This window comes from Bicyclus anynana, chromosome Z (genome assembly GCF_947172395.1).
Source record: "Bicyclus anynana chromosome Z, ilBicAnyn1.1, whole genome shotgun sequence".
Taxonomy (NCBI): Eukaryota; Metazoa; Arthropoda; class Insecta; order Lepidoptera; family Nymphalidae; genus Bicyclus; species Bicyclus anynana.
The window spans coordinates 8,243,952-8,259,988 of record NC_069110.1 but is presented as its reverse complement, the minus strand read 5'-3'; the positions used below and the strand labels follow the sequence as shown (position 1 = coordinate 8,259,988).

The following is a 16,037-nucleotide window of genomic DNA, read 5'->3' as shown; positions in this document are numbered from 1 at the left end:
TTTAAAATATAAAACTGAAAGATTTTGGTCAACTTCACTCATCTATTATTTAAAAATATCGTTCACTAGGTAAAATAATATCCCAAAAATAATTGAAAAATCATAGGTTGCCTGCTCTCAAGACCAAGAAAGGTGAATTTTGGCTATGACGTGAGGAGAGCGTAAAGAAGCTTAACCTCAAATTCTCAACAAGAATTCCTATGTACATTTTCCGCCGTCTTGAAACAAGATTTAAATCCTGTATTTTTACAATAATTCTGTTGTCCGTTGAGATTCGAAAATATTGATATAAAACTTTTTTGTTGCTCTTTTTACGCACTATAATTAAGGTCTCTTTCATATTTTACCAATTGTTCATAGATATTCAGATATCGTCTCAGAAGTGACGGCATAGTGCTCAGAGTAATTTTCTGATATCGTAACAGCCTTCTAAGCGTTTTTCTCGTTGGTTCATTTCACAGGTAATTTTTTTCAAGGGCTTGTAGTCTACAAGTAGTAATTGCTATGTAGTAATTAAAAAACCAACCAACTTAAAAAACGTACCTAATTGAAAATCAAAAATTGCATAATAATTCCGTTGTGAATTCGCTATCGATATTTTTGTGCATTTCATAAGGGATGAAAGTGCTAGTGCTTAATCTACGGAATTCGACACAAGTCTTTTTTATGGCATCTCATTTATTGTAGATAGACCTATTTTTAAAAGCTTTTATTTAACTTGCGACGAATACATATACCTAGGACATACGATCCGGTTAGGTAGGTCTAATTTCGAAAATACATTGTTTTCCTTTTTTTAAGACATGTTTGTAAACGCTACTTCAAAGTATAGGTATTTAATGGTTGTTTTTTGTTTGTTGACACTCTAATAAATAAGAATAATAAGATTATATAGAAGAAGAATAATAAATAAGAATAATAAGATTACAAACGATAGGGCATCGTTTGTAAATTAAGATTTGTAGATTTAAGCGAAAAATCGTGTTTCGTAAAACTTATTCATTTTTAACCGACTTCCAAAAAGGAGGAGGTTCTACGTTCGGCTGTATGTATGTTTTTTTTTTTTTTTTTTTTTTTTTTTTTTTTTTATGTATGTCCAGCGATAATTCCGTCAATTATGGACCGATTTTGAAAATTCTTTTTTTGTTTTGTAGGGTTTACTTCCAGGGTGGTCCCATTTTTTTCATGTCAGGATCTGATGATGGTATCCTGGAGAAATTGAGGGGAACTTTCGAAAGTTGTAGAGACGGCTAGTACGTTTGTTAGTGTTTCTATAAGGTATTTTAAACCACTACAATTTTATGAAGGTTTGGAGTTGGTCTGATGATGGAGCCGAAACACAGACGATGGAACTCGTCAAGGATTTACAGCAGTCGCCTTTTGTTTGGGCTTGATTAATTTGTATTGATGAGTACTTTCCACCTATATGGGTTGTGACTGTATTAAGGGTCTGGTGATGAAGACGAGGGACAGTGAAGAGAACTCCTCGACGGTTTACAGTAGCTACCTTGTGTTTGGACTTGATAAATTTGTATTGATGAGAACTTTCCACCTAGATGGATTGTGACTGTATTAAGGGTCTGATGATGAAGACGAGGGACAGTGAAGAGAACTCCTCGACGGTTCACAGTAGCTACCTTGTGTTTGGACTTGATAAATTTGTATCGATGAGAACTTTCCACCTAGATGGATTGCGAATGTATTAAGGGTCTGCTGATAAAGACGAAGCACAGTGAAGAGAACTCCTCGACGGCTCACAGTAGCTACCTTGTGTTTGGACTTGATAATTTTGTATTTATAAGAACTTTCCACTTAGATAGGTTGTGACTGTACACACACACGCAGTGGGTATGCTAACACTAAAAATAAAAAAATAAAAATTTTAATAATAAAAATTCAACCGACTTCCAAGTCAAAAAATAACTTTAACTAAAAAGCAAAAAATAACATCCTACCTATGTGCTACCTACTGATCAGTTTGAAGGCGGTGCCAAGCCAGTGTCGTGTTTTAATTAAAGCTGTTTCTGGAATAATCACAGAAATTTAGTTTAAACGTATTTAATTAAAACATCACTGGCTTGGCACCGCTTTCAAACTGATCAGTAGGTAGCACATAGGTAGGATGTTATTTTTTGCTTTTTAGTTAAAGTTATTTTTTGACTTGGAAGTCGGTTGAATTTTTTTTATTAAAATTTTTATGAGTATTTAAGTTTTACTTTACAGCTGATTTAAGAGTTCTTATTTCTAAGGCAATTACACAATCTTGACCTTGATTGAAGTTTTACAATACCACTAGACAATACGTTTTTGATTTTACTTGCTTTAAGTTAAGTATGCGAATCTTTAAATTTTCATTGTTTGGCACAGGCGAGACGCCATTGGTCAAGATCTTCTTATGTACATATAACTTCCATGTTTTTCCATCCAATGTTTACCCATCGCAGTTAGGTTGGGTCACCTTGCTGACACTGGGATAGATTCTCCACTACCAATCCATCGATCAGGGAAAATTCATTATGTTTTAAAAATTACGATTTTTCATTTATTCCCGTTTAAGTCCAATTACTCAGCTATTTTTCAACATATTTAAATTTCTAATATCTCGTTGGAAAGTTAATAAGGCACACTTGTTTTTAAACTGCTATTCTGATAAAGTTGCTAGGTATTTTTTTTTAAATAAACTTGCATAGAATGCAGAAAAACATTTTAAAATTTTTAGATTCTCTAAGTCATAATTCCAAAATAGTACGATATTTGTGTTCTTTTTTGACAATATCTTCTTTCAGACTCATTTTACGATCAAAATAGCTTTATAATAAACTAAACTAGAAAAAAAATCTATAATTTATGTAATAATCTTTTTTTGTCATATCAATAGTTTTAACGCACGAGCGCCGCAAACTATTACAATCGTCGTCCTGTATTTGACAGCTCCCTGTACTTGACCACATTCTCTCTCTGTATTTGACTCTTTTACACAGGTTTTATTGACAAGGACGAGACATCTGAACAGAAGTAATTAAAAATTATTTCGTGTTCAGATATGATATGGTAATGATGCTTGCGATTGAAAATCATGTCTGATGTAAAGCTATAATGAGGTCTAGGATGGAACGCGCTTGCTTTGAAGGTTGTAGGTGGCTGGATCCCGCTGCTCTCCAAAAATTGAGTCGCCCTGAATGCAGCACGACTATATTATACCTTCAAGATTCTTAAGCCACGCTTGATATTTTGTTAGTAGATGTTATGGAAAGGTTATTTTTAAATTTTACTGAATTCTACCATCCAGTTGTTACGTTTATAATATAACGCTTACGTCACTAGTAATATTTTATTACTAGTGACGTAAGCGTTTGTATGAGGTTTAATTTACTCAAATTCATTCAAAACTAACTATAATTTCAAGTTAAACATTTCTAAACAATGCTTAAAACCAGGTACCTACTGTCGGTAAATAGGTGAAAAACTTGATAAAAAATAACTAACAAATTTTCATATCTACCAGTGTTAGTAGAATTGGAAAAATAAATCAGAATACTAGATGAGGTCGAGACTTCGCGATTAAAAAACTCATTTTGTGGGCAGGGAATCATATAAATAAAACAACGTTTTGATATGTTAATCAACATTTATTTTAACATTTAAAATTACATAAAAAGGAGGCTTTCTGCCTAAAAGTCTTTGATTATTTATTACGTAGGTACCTACAGAATTGATTTCATTTATAGAGCGAGACATTTATGCAAATATTTTTAGATTAAAACCAAATAATAATAAACGTTTTTCATCATAGACACAATATGCGATCATTATTATTTTGTTTAAATTTTTGAATACATATTAATGTGAGGGGTTATTTAGGTAGATACTTAATCATAAATTATTTAAAACTAAACTAGAGTATTATAAACCGTTATAAATATAGAGTAAATGATTAACTAGAGTAAAATTATATTTTACTCTAGTTAATCATTACATCATATAAATAAATTATTATTAGACTTACAATAAATTGGTAAATAAATAAACATCATGGCATTCCATGATATTTTTACATATTTTATCATATTAATATTAATGATTATATAATATCTTCCAAAAAACAGAGACTTTCGGCAAGTCATCGCAAGAATAGAATATAACCAAAAAACTGATCGCACATGTATTTTTATTTCGTAGCATTCAGCTACAATCCGTAGCTTAGCGTAGCGTATATTCTTAGATGCAAAACGTTTACATTTGATAGACATTTTGCATGCATAAAAAACGTTCTGTTTTGTTATTATTTATAAATATTATTCCCAAGGTAATGCTACACAAGCATAGTCTATCTGTTTATCGCAATAGTTGCGCAGAAAGAAAAGGTTTGCATTTGCATTCTTCTTATGTAACTTAGTCTTATGTCATACATTAAGATGTGGTCCGTAGGCTTTTAGTTATGGAAACCCCTATATTTCCTTCACTTCATTTATTTCGTTGCATCGTAGCTTAGCGTGGCTTATGGATTTGTAGATGCAATACGTTTAGATTTGATGAACATTTTGCATGTACAGTAACGTTCTTTTTTAGAGATCCGACAGAGACAAACGTGATTTTATGTCGTTTAACAGTGCACTATAGTTTTACGAGTAAACCTTACGAGCGTGAGTTGAATTTCCACTTGGCCGGTTTTAATTGTTATTTGTTAATAATAGGTTACTTCTGCAAAAACTGTCTTATGATTAGCCTATGTGTTTTCGGATCATGAGCTCCTGGGTCCGAATCCTGGGTCGGGCTATATGAGATACTGAGTATTCCTTTCTTTCCAAACTGAATTTTAAGTTTTCCACCAATTATTATTACCATTATCTAATAATATTAATACCTGATTTTTCGAAAGTGCTCGTAAATATACGCCCAATTGTAATAATTTAATTTTGATTTTTGAGGGTACATTATGCCGTCAATCCAAGTAATTATAATTAACATATGTTATTTAACCCGCATTATGACATCGTGGTGGGTCTAAACTCCATATCTCCGTTCTCTTTACGGAGAGAAGTCTGGCACTGTCTGATAATGTTTCTCAAGGTTATCTATATATATATATATATATATATATATATATATATATATACATATAAAAATGAATTGTTGTTCGTTAGTCTCGCTTAAACTCGAGAACGGCTTAACGGATTTATCTTATCTTGGTCTTGAAATGTTCGTGGAGGTATAGGGAAGGTTTAAAAGGTGAGAAGAAATCAAATAATTTCCGGGAAAACCCTAAAAACTGCCCTTTTCTATTTCCCATAGGGTAGGGTAGAGTAGGGTAGGGTAGGGTAGGGTAGGGGTAGGATAGGGGTAGGGTAGGGTAGGGTAGGGTAGGGTAGGGGTAGGATAGGGGTAGGGTAGGGTAGTGTAGGGGTAGAGGTATAGACGGGTAGAGTAGGGATAGAGAATAAGTGCACTTATGTCAAAACGAAGCTTGACCGGGTCCGCTAGTGTTACATAAAAATACATTTCTGTTTATTGCAATGGTGACATAAATTGCTGCTCAGAAAGAAACTGTCATTCGCATTCCCATTGTAACTTATATTTTTTACGTAACATAGCCTACGGACGTCATCTTTTTGATGCAGCATTGAAAAAAATATGCACCTCTTGCAATTTGTGATTATAATATATATTAAGTGATTTTAATCGATGAAGTAAATTTTTATTAAAATTTTAGACAATAAATAATACGTACTTACGCGTTATACTCGTAAATAAATTATACTAGGGCAAATTTAATAAAACTTTTTTACATATTTGTTGGACAGTAAAATATATTCACATTATGTCGATATGTATTAGGAATGTGTTGAAATTGTAATGCCTACATTTTAATTTCACAAACATTATTAATCATCTTGGAACGATCTCTCGTTCAGCAGGTTTTTTTATTTGAATTTACTTGATTCTAATTAAATGATCTTATTTATATGATACTAAATAATGAAAGCGAAAATAAATGTTAACATTAAAAAATTAATGCCTCCCTATAATTGTATTTACATATGATAAATATATTAGTGAGATTATTATAATAAAATATATTACGAGATAGCCAGAGATGGGGTAGAGTCAATTCCTGTCGAAACCAGATGTCTTAAACTATCGAATACGCATTAAGTAATAGAAAAATAATTTCTAATGTAGATACTTGTATTTCAAGACATGAAGGTTTGTAAAAATACCTACAATATCCTTCGACACTGCGCACACTTCACGCCTATTTTTTGACTATTGTTAAAGTGAATATTATTATCTTTAACACAACCCGAGCATACAATATTAGTTACTAATATTGGTAACACTTAGTTTTTTTTTAATTTTTCCTTTCTAATATTTTAATTATTCCTCTTGTTGAAATATTTTCGTGTACTTCAGCGTACCAGTGAAATAAAGAGTTTTGCTTTTGCAGATATTGTCGTTATCCATAGCTCTAACGTCAGATGCCTAAATATAAATATGTATAATATAGCGTGCTAGTTTACCTCCACTTAACATATAAGTTGATGATACAAACTTACGAGTATTAAGTGGGCGGAATCATCTTATTATTTTTAGTATTTAACAAAGCAATCAGCTCCACAAACCCAAATGAAGAATTTCATTGCGTAAAATTTTTCTAGTGTATTAATCATACGTTTGTTTATTCTCAACAGGATCTGTATTAGTATTAGGTACCGAACTTGTATTTTTTACGTGAAGCAGTAAATGTATGCTGGATTAAGTGTCATAGAAATTGCCAGTGTGTGCGAATTGGTCCCAACACTGCAAAGGAGTCATTGCATCAGCTCTGCATACTAAATGATTAATGTTGTAATAATTGTAGCATTATCCATTACGAACCAGTTCTCCTACAAAGGACTCCTCCACATCTACACGCCTTTATTTGTAGGTAAATAATTGTAGATATAACATTATGTAGGTGTTATAAATAATTACAATGTCATGACAATAGTAAAGTGGTATTTAAAAAAATACTATATATATATAATAGGGTGATAATATTTGTTTAGTTTTAAATATGTAATGACTTTTATTTATAATTTAATGATAAAATAGAAAATTGGCAATGCATCGGCATCGATTATTCAACACCTTCGCTTGTAGAATAGGAAGGTATACAGAAAATACTCACTTTTCTAACACTCACATTAATATCTTTATTACCAAAATTAAATACAATATACGGTTACAGCCAATAAGATTAAAACTAATTTTAGAACATGTATACGCAAGATACACAATATGTTTTAACAATATAAATTGAAATTAGAGATTTGAGCTTTAGATGGAGGATCAGCTATATTTTATACACATTTTGAAATTTGAGAACAACGAAGAGTTGTGAGCATTGAACACGACATTCAAATCCTGCGGGGCACGACTGGTTTGCAGAGTGTTACATTTCAGTTGTTTGTAACAATAAATATCAATATGTACACACATTTTAAGGTAGCGTCACAGGTCGTAATGTAACATTCTTTAGCGAGCATTTCACACTGAGTAGCAAAATCTGTAACAACGAGTGGTTCGTTCGTTCAACGCTCACTTAGTAGCATAGTATATTTTAACGGCTATACATAGAGATGGGTCATGACAGATGTCTACTGTATATGAGATGGCAGAATACGGCAGAATATGTCTACGTGGCAGGATATATTTTCCCGTCAAACCCCGCAGATCGCAAGCGATTGCTGAATGAATGATTATGGTTACATGACATTAACATTCGTTGTATACAACCCACGTAACTGGTATATCGGTACGTTAAAATACAATAATATTAATTGTTATTTAATTATTTGATTAATTAATTATAACTCTATGAAATGAAATACATTTTTGCAGGACATACTTAGTCTAAATATCCTTAGCTTACCTGTTTTCTTTTAAGTTAAACGGATTAAGGGTACGTGAAAATTGGAGTGAGCTGCGGCAAACGTGACGGTGTGTACATTAGACCTAACAGGATATACAATGCAGTGATTACGCTCTACTATCTACTACTACAGCACGAAACCGGGATTACTTACTGATTCTCTATGACATCCCACTAATACACTCGTAACTATCTACTCATAACATGCCGCCAGTTTTGACGGTAAGCCAAGTCGGTCTATTGCCCGACATTGTAGCATACTACAAGCGTATAGCAAACGTTTTAAGCAACAGTCATGCGATATGGTCGCATTCATTCATTCCTTCTTTCATACATTCATTCATCAAAAAGCAGCTCCGCGAAGTATGCAATACTACGTGATAGCGCCTAGTAGTACGAGTGTATTTTTGCCTATATTCAAATCGTTTCGTATATTCATATCAAAATCTGTTTTTGACTTCAAAGAAATGCATTTAGCACGCAACACACATGTCATAGAATCAGCACCCGGAGCAATAGAAATAAATTGTCATATAAATTTCTAGTTATACAATAATAATAATAGCATGCATTAATAATAATTTCAATAAAACTTACTTAATAATATATATGTGATTACGTGATTAATAACGTAATCATTACAATGTTTAGCTATATTACAGTAGTGATATAGCTAAACATTTTACTAGTCTACTAGGAAATGAATATCGCAATGTGTTGCGCAGCAAAATAACGCACCATTCATTTCACCAAAAAATTCTCACAATCATAATTAATAATTATTATTTCATTACTTTTTCATATTTAATATACGATAAATATTATTATACACTCTGTATAATAATATTTATCGTATACCTACATTAAATTATATCCTATTAATTTGTCTTTTATCTTAAATACTAATATTTAAATACCTTTCATTATGCTTCAAAACGTATTTGACGACGCTCGTGATATTCAACGAAAACAGAGTATATTATATACTGCTATAGTTGAATAGTTAATTTATTCGCTGACTTAAACTATCATTTGATTTTAATTTCAACTATTCAACTACCGTAAGAACAATAATCAAAGAACCATAATGGCCCATAATGGACATTTTTACGGTAGTTTTCATAATGAAATGTCCTAATATTCAAAGGTAATGTAAGACATACTAATCAGTAAATTGTCATATAAATTTCTAGTTATACAATAATAATAATAGCATGCATTAATAATAATTTCAATTAAACTTATTTAATAATATATATGTGATTACGTGATTAATAACGTAATCATTACAATGTTTAGCTATATTACAGTAGTGATATAGCTAAACATTTTACTAGTCTACTAGGAAATGAATATCGCAATGTGTTGCGCAGCAAAATAACGCACCATTCATTTCACCAAAAAATTCTCACAATCATAATTAATAATTATTATTTCATTACTTTTTCATATTTAATATCCGATAAATATTATTATACACTCTGTATAATAATATTTATCGTATACCTACATTAAATTATATCCTATTAATTTATCTTTTATCTTAAATACTAATATTTAAATACCTTTCATTATGCTTCAAAACGTATTTGACGACGCTCGTGATATTCAACGAAAACAGAGTATATTATATACTGCTATAGTTGAATAGTTAATTTATTCGCTGACTTAAACTATCATTTGATTTTAATTTCAACTATTCAACTACCGTAAGAACAATAATCAAAGAACCATAATGGCCCATAATGGACATTTTTACGGCAGTTTTCATGATGAAATGTCCTAATATTCAAAGGTAATGTAAGACATACTAATCAGTAAATTCTTACACGATACCATTTGAGACATCTGGCCATTTTTTTTGGATTAAATTTATTTTTTTAAAAAAATATATTCCTCTTTTTTATTATTATTTTATCTAGTATAGAAGAACAGCCACGTCTCTTAAACGTGACTATCCATATCCATTCCCTTTTCCACTCCAACGTGCAAATAGCTCGTATAAGAGTGTATGCGTCGTTAATCTAACTCAGGTCTAACTACACCCTTTGACCCACCACTTGACACTGAGTCCGTCGCCGTAACCGTAGAGCGTTACTATTATTGACTCCTTAAATATAATTATAATTGATTAGGATCATTTCAATTTCGTAGCGTGACGTCATAGACATAAAAATCAAATATTGTCAGAATCATCATTGTTCTTACAATCACTCACAAACTCTTGTGTGTGACTATGTGTTCTGACAAAGTTATGTTAGTATACTACTGGTAGTAGATTTTTGTGAGCTTGTCCAGGGAAATATTACCTTCAAACACTATTACCGTGTTCCGGTCTAACAGGGTATGGTTGCTAGTGCAATTACAGGCACACGAGGCTTAATACCTAGGCCTAAAGTTGATGGATACAGAATGGCACTTTGCAGGATGTGTTCCTTGCCTTGTGGTTTTTCCATCAGGTGGGCTATCAGCTTGGTCTGTCTAGTGTTGCTATATAAAAAAATATATATCCAAATTTTGGTATTTACACTTTATCAAAAGAAACTGGCTATCACATGAATGTAAGGAGAAGAAGAAGATGCAATCGCTTACATTATTCTATTTATAAGCATAAGAAAGTAGAACCAACATTGAACTCTATATAACATTGAAATCTATATAAGCAGAAGAAAATATAGCCAATTGCTACATAAATCTGCTGCTCCGGAATCTTTAGATTTATGCAGGCACGGTTAACTTTTTCAGCATAGCTTCTTTTGACTACACGCTACGATATTGCTCCCAATCAATATGGAAATCTACACTATTTGTCTGAATCAAAAACAATCTCGTTGTCCTAACTATGATTATTGATGATTGAGACAATATTTTTCTATAATTAGTCTAGTAGCGAACTGTGAATTCATTGAACGGCGAAAAATAGTAACATGTGAGTCGTAGCTTTCGTAGCCCGTGTATTGTGGAATTTCCGAATTTCAGAACAAAATTTACATTGAAAATTGCTGAGTCAGACAGATACTTCAATATATATAACTACAACTTCATCATCATCGTCATTATCAGCCGATGGACTTCCACTGCTGGACATAAGCCTCTTGCATAGACCTCCAAGCATAACGAACGGGCTCGAGCCACCACTATCCAGCGGTTTCTTGCAATCCGCTTGATATCCTCGGTCCACCTAGTGGGAGGTCGACCAACACTGCGCTTTCCGGTGCAGGGTCACCATTCCAGCACCTTGGGACCCCAACGTCCAGCGGCTCTTCGAACCATGTGGCCTGCCCATTGCCACTTCGCTTCGCGACTAGCTAAACTACGTCAGTGACTTTGGTTCATCTGCGGATCTCCTCATTTCTGATTCGATCACGCATAGAAACTCCAAGCATAGCACACTTCATCGCCCGCTGATGCATCGCCCGTACATACAAAAGTTATGATTTATTTTAGGAAATTTTCTCATTGTTAAGGATTTTTATTTCATGCTTGCTTATAGTCTCTAAGTTAGAATAAGAGCTGAAGCTCTATTTTCGGTTTAATTTTTTGATTATAATAACTGGAAATTTTACTTGCAGAAAAATATACTTCTTTCTCAGAATTTGTAGACTTTGCTGCTCGTTGAATGAAAATGGGCCTTAGTTTTCCAATCCAAATCCAATCCAATAATTAATCACAGGTTTCACAGTTCTCTACTAGACTAACTTTATTGTTTAAATCTAAGGTGATGCTTAACTCTCAATCTTCGGGCCAAAGTATGAAATATTTTTTTTGGGAGACTTCGAAAAGTAGGCTTTATTTTGACTCCAAGTATTTTTACTGTACGATTTATATAATCCCATTTTGGAAGACTACATGTCTTTGTCTTGGTGGCTTTTAATCCCTAAAGTGGTTTTAGTTTACCAAACTATTATAAAATATGTATATTATATTGAAACAGCTTTATTATAGATATCATCAAGAGCAGATTGGATATCCCTGTACTTAGTTACTTATGTAAGTAAATTTAGCTGGCAAACTTTTAGCATTTTTATAGAATGATAATGCTCTGGCAACCATGGGCTTAGAGCTTTATATTGCCAAAGACATAATTTCGTAGTAAGTACTGTATGTAGTTATGTCTATTATTTATTATTGAAATTGAAATTAATATTTTATTGTTTCTAATTTCGCTTCACGTTTTTGTTTTTAATCTGAGGCCCGATCTACTCTGTATTAACTAAGAATGTAAGTGAGTGAACTAGCCAATTTTCTAATAATGACTAATGATGATGATCTTTTTTAACTTTTTTGATTTTTTTTATAAAAAAATTCACTGGACACATATCGAATGTTTGTGTAGACAGAGATATAAATAGAAAACTGACTGGCGTGCCGTTATTAGTTGAAATATATTCGATATTGACTTGAATATATTCGATATTGTCGTGAATATATTCGTTACTGACGTGAATATATTCGATATTGACCACCCAACTGCACTGAACTGACTGTAATTTTTAACCAGTATACTCGTATTTTTATCTAACTACTTATAAATTGCAACATGTTGAATCTGTAATTTTTTGTAACACTTTATAATTTTATATAACACAATTACAAAGAGGAAATATTTGATTGCTTGCTTGTATCACAACTTTGCCTTTCGAATCGATTTGTTTCATTTCCTTATATAATCCACGCATAAGTATTTCACTTTTTTGAGGGAATGTCACATATGTATCTATTCGTCTATTTATTTCTCTACCGTCAAATGTTCGCGTAGCGCAGTCGAAATTCAACCAAACACTCGTTATGCCTCCAGTGTGATGAATCTATCTAAGTGAACATAATAATAAATACAGTATTACACGATTTTTTTGCAGGAACTTTCTTCAACTGCAATCATATTTACAAAATTAATCGCTTATCCTCATTACGCGTGCAGTATTTTCTAAATTATCAACTCAATTGTATATATCTATAGAATATAAATAATCATTATATATATATTAAAATACACACACATACCACGTATATATCTCTCACTTCAGTAAATCAATGTAAATATAAGAGCACCCGCAGATATACAATTCTTCAAAACTAAATGATCAAGTAATTATTTTTTTTATTAAGAATATTTGCCATATTTTTTAAGTATGACCAAATATCTTAAGTACCCTCCAAGTAATCGGGAAAGACTGTTTTAGGAGTGGGTACGACAATAGTTCAACGGGTAGATCGAACTACCACCCCTTGGTGATGACTTCGACCGCTTTGCCGTTGAGCTACTGAGGTTTTTTTTGGACTTCTGGAATTAGCAAGCAATTTAGTAATACGATAATTTCATAATCATAATTATTATTTGTCTGCGGAAGCTCTAAAATAATACGCAATATTCTCTTTAGCTCTCAATAACAAAGAAATTTAAATGTCAAATTTATCGGAAAAAATTAAAACAATGGTGCTAGTCTGTTTATCCAAAAAAATTGGAATTCGAATATAGAATCGTAAAATTTAACTTGGTAGATATGTTTGTGTTTCAATTGTAAAATTTTTAACAAATCAAATTTTGCTATTGTGTTTAATGATTAATTTTCATATCATCATGAGATCAAGTTCAATGGACAACCGGATTAGCACCGAAGTTAAAAAATATATAAGCGAAAGTCTGCAACCGACGTATGGGATATGTATTACTGTATTAATTATTACATTACAAACACATATTTATTTACACACTACTTGACTTAAACTATTTATTGCTTTATGAGAATATCACGTAGCGTTTACGGTCGTCAAAAAAAATTAAAACATATACACATATTAGAAATACAAACATATAAAGCATTACAAAAATGTATATCCTGAGTGCCAAGGATCATGTACAGGTTTAATAGTAATTTAGTTATTCTCTGAAGTATAATGAGCATAACTGATTGACTGTTACGACATTAACACTAGTAGGCTACCTCTGCCATACATGATTCTTACTGATAATAAAACTGTATACACACCTCGTTATGCCGCAAGCTCGGGGAACATCGATTGGACACATTGTAGACATAAACAAACTACCTAACTGTTTATTATAACAGTCGTCACCCCGTTTCATCGGACAATATAATCAAACATCCTTTGAACGGATCAAGTTATCCGTATTCTATGTTCATAACATCCCTTCAATACTTTGTCTTCAAGAAATCTCGATGAATCGGGGCTAAGAGAAATAATTTGGCTACTATTATAGACATTAATCCATTGATCGATTATATAGTGTATCCTTAAAACTATAACATTTATAAGACCGGAGTCTAGAGTACATATGCAATTCGGTTTCCATAAACACAGCTGGGTATTATTTTCACCAGTACCAGTTTTACGAATCATGGTGGTTCGTGAAATCAGTTTCAGTTGCTTGATCGAAGAAAACAAGAAGCACAGGGGGCAAATTTTGCCCTAGAGGCTCGAACCTCGAAGTATACAAACCTTAACATTTAAAACAGGTTAAAAAAATAGGAGTAGATTTGGATATAGATACTATAGAGTATATGTGGATTGTGTATTAAATTTATTTTGTTTTACTAAGTGCTTTTTATGCGGTATCTAAATTCGCATAACATAATGAGATGTAGGTATAAATTTAGCACACAACCGACACACAAACTAGGCTGTACACTATTGAAATGTACGGTGTTTACCTAACACAGAGTGTGGGGACAGTTATCGTGCATTACAGTAGTGTTCCTAGTAAAAAGGGTTGCCATAGAGGCGGTGGTAGTGGAAGATCGTGGGAGCGCTAGGCGAAGGGCGCTGGGGATAGCGTGGTTAAGGACAAGATTTTGATGCCCCTGACAATATGAAGCATTGAGTAAAAATATAAACAACAAATATTGTCAGTTTCATAAATATCAACACATGATGTGGCAATCTCATTCGCTTAAATATAAACACATCATCAATATTAACTATCGAAACATTGAAAACATAGACATGTATACAATTTATATCTAATAATATTTAAATAATATATTACGATACCACATCATGTCGCAAAATATTGACACTCCACTTAAAATTATGGATTTGTCGATATTTTATAAAATAGCGATGGAAAAGAAGAATGAGCATCTACTTGCTCACGTTAAAAATATATTATAATTGTATATCTAGAAAAGACACAGTTCAGCAAGTAAAAGGAAATTGAAGCGGCAGATGCCTGGAAATAAGTATAAATTTATCATTAATGTGCCTTACCTATTTATTTAATACTGAAATTAATACTGTTTGAATATCCTAACACATTTATCAATATAAATGCAGTCTGATAGTGTCCGGGTAGTGGCGAACGAAAGCATTTAAGTGACTTAGAACTACTTTCTATATCTAACACCTTATGACAGAGAATTGTTAAAAGCTCGTACGACGCTAAGTTCGTTTTGTAATAACCGAGTATATAATGAAGAATGTAGATCTTCCAAAAAATGTCTTGATTTTATCAAAACTTGTCAATTCTTTACTGTGTTGGCATATGCTGAATTCACATCTGCCATGCACGCAAGACCATTACTGCTGATGAGCAATAATAAATATAGGCCTTTATGTCATAGTCCGGAAAATTGTACAAATTCATAACCCAGTTGTTATGCGTATCGCTTAGCGGCGTATCGGTGGTTTATAGCCTAAGGTCATACGGTCCAGGAATCGGTGGAGGTCGTGGAAGCGAGGTCTCTGTACGGGGTCTCGGCGCCAGCACTCGTGCATGAGATCGTACAGTTCTCGGCGGCACCGCGGCGGCGGTGCGGCTGGCACGCGGGCCCCACGGCCTCCGGAACGCCATTCGCTTGCATTCGCTACCACCTACGAACACGAAAAGAGTCATCATTATCTTTATCAGCCTATTTGAACGGCCTATTACAGGGCCAGGTATTACTCCAAGAGAGGGGATATGGAGCTTAGACCCACGTTGGTTCAATGCGGGGCTTAGGATGATAATTTTAAATGAATTATTTTAGGAAATTAAATATCATGTGTCTCAAATGGTGAAGGAAAGACATCGAGAGGAAAGTTGCATACCTGAGAATTTTCATAATTCACTACATGTGTGAAGTCTGCCAATCCGTATTGGGCCAGCGGGCTGTGTTACCCTAAG

General features: G+C 32.8%; 1 protein-coding gene across 1 annotated transcript in view; it reads right to left on the bottom strand.

Moving 5' to 3' along the window:
• Positions 1 to 3,614: 3,614 nt before the first annotated feature.
• The window catches only part of LOC112050910 (epithelial discoidin domain-containing receptor 1-like), a gene marked incomplete in the record, with an annotated part of 206,879 nt that continues 194,456 nt past the window's right edge, over positions 3,615 to 16,037 (bottom strand). Inside the window, 1 exon segment of the mRNA XM_052890627.1 lies at positions 3,615 to 15,745. Coding sequence (XP_052746587.1) covers positions 15,542 to 15,745 — 204 coding nt within the window.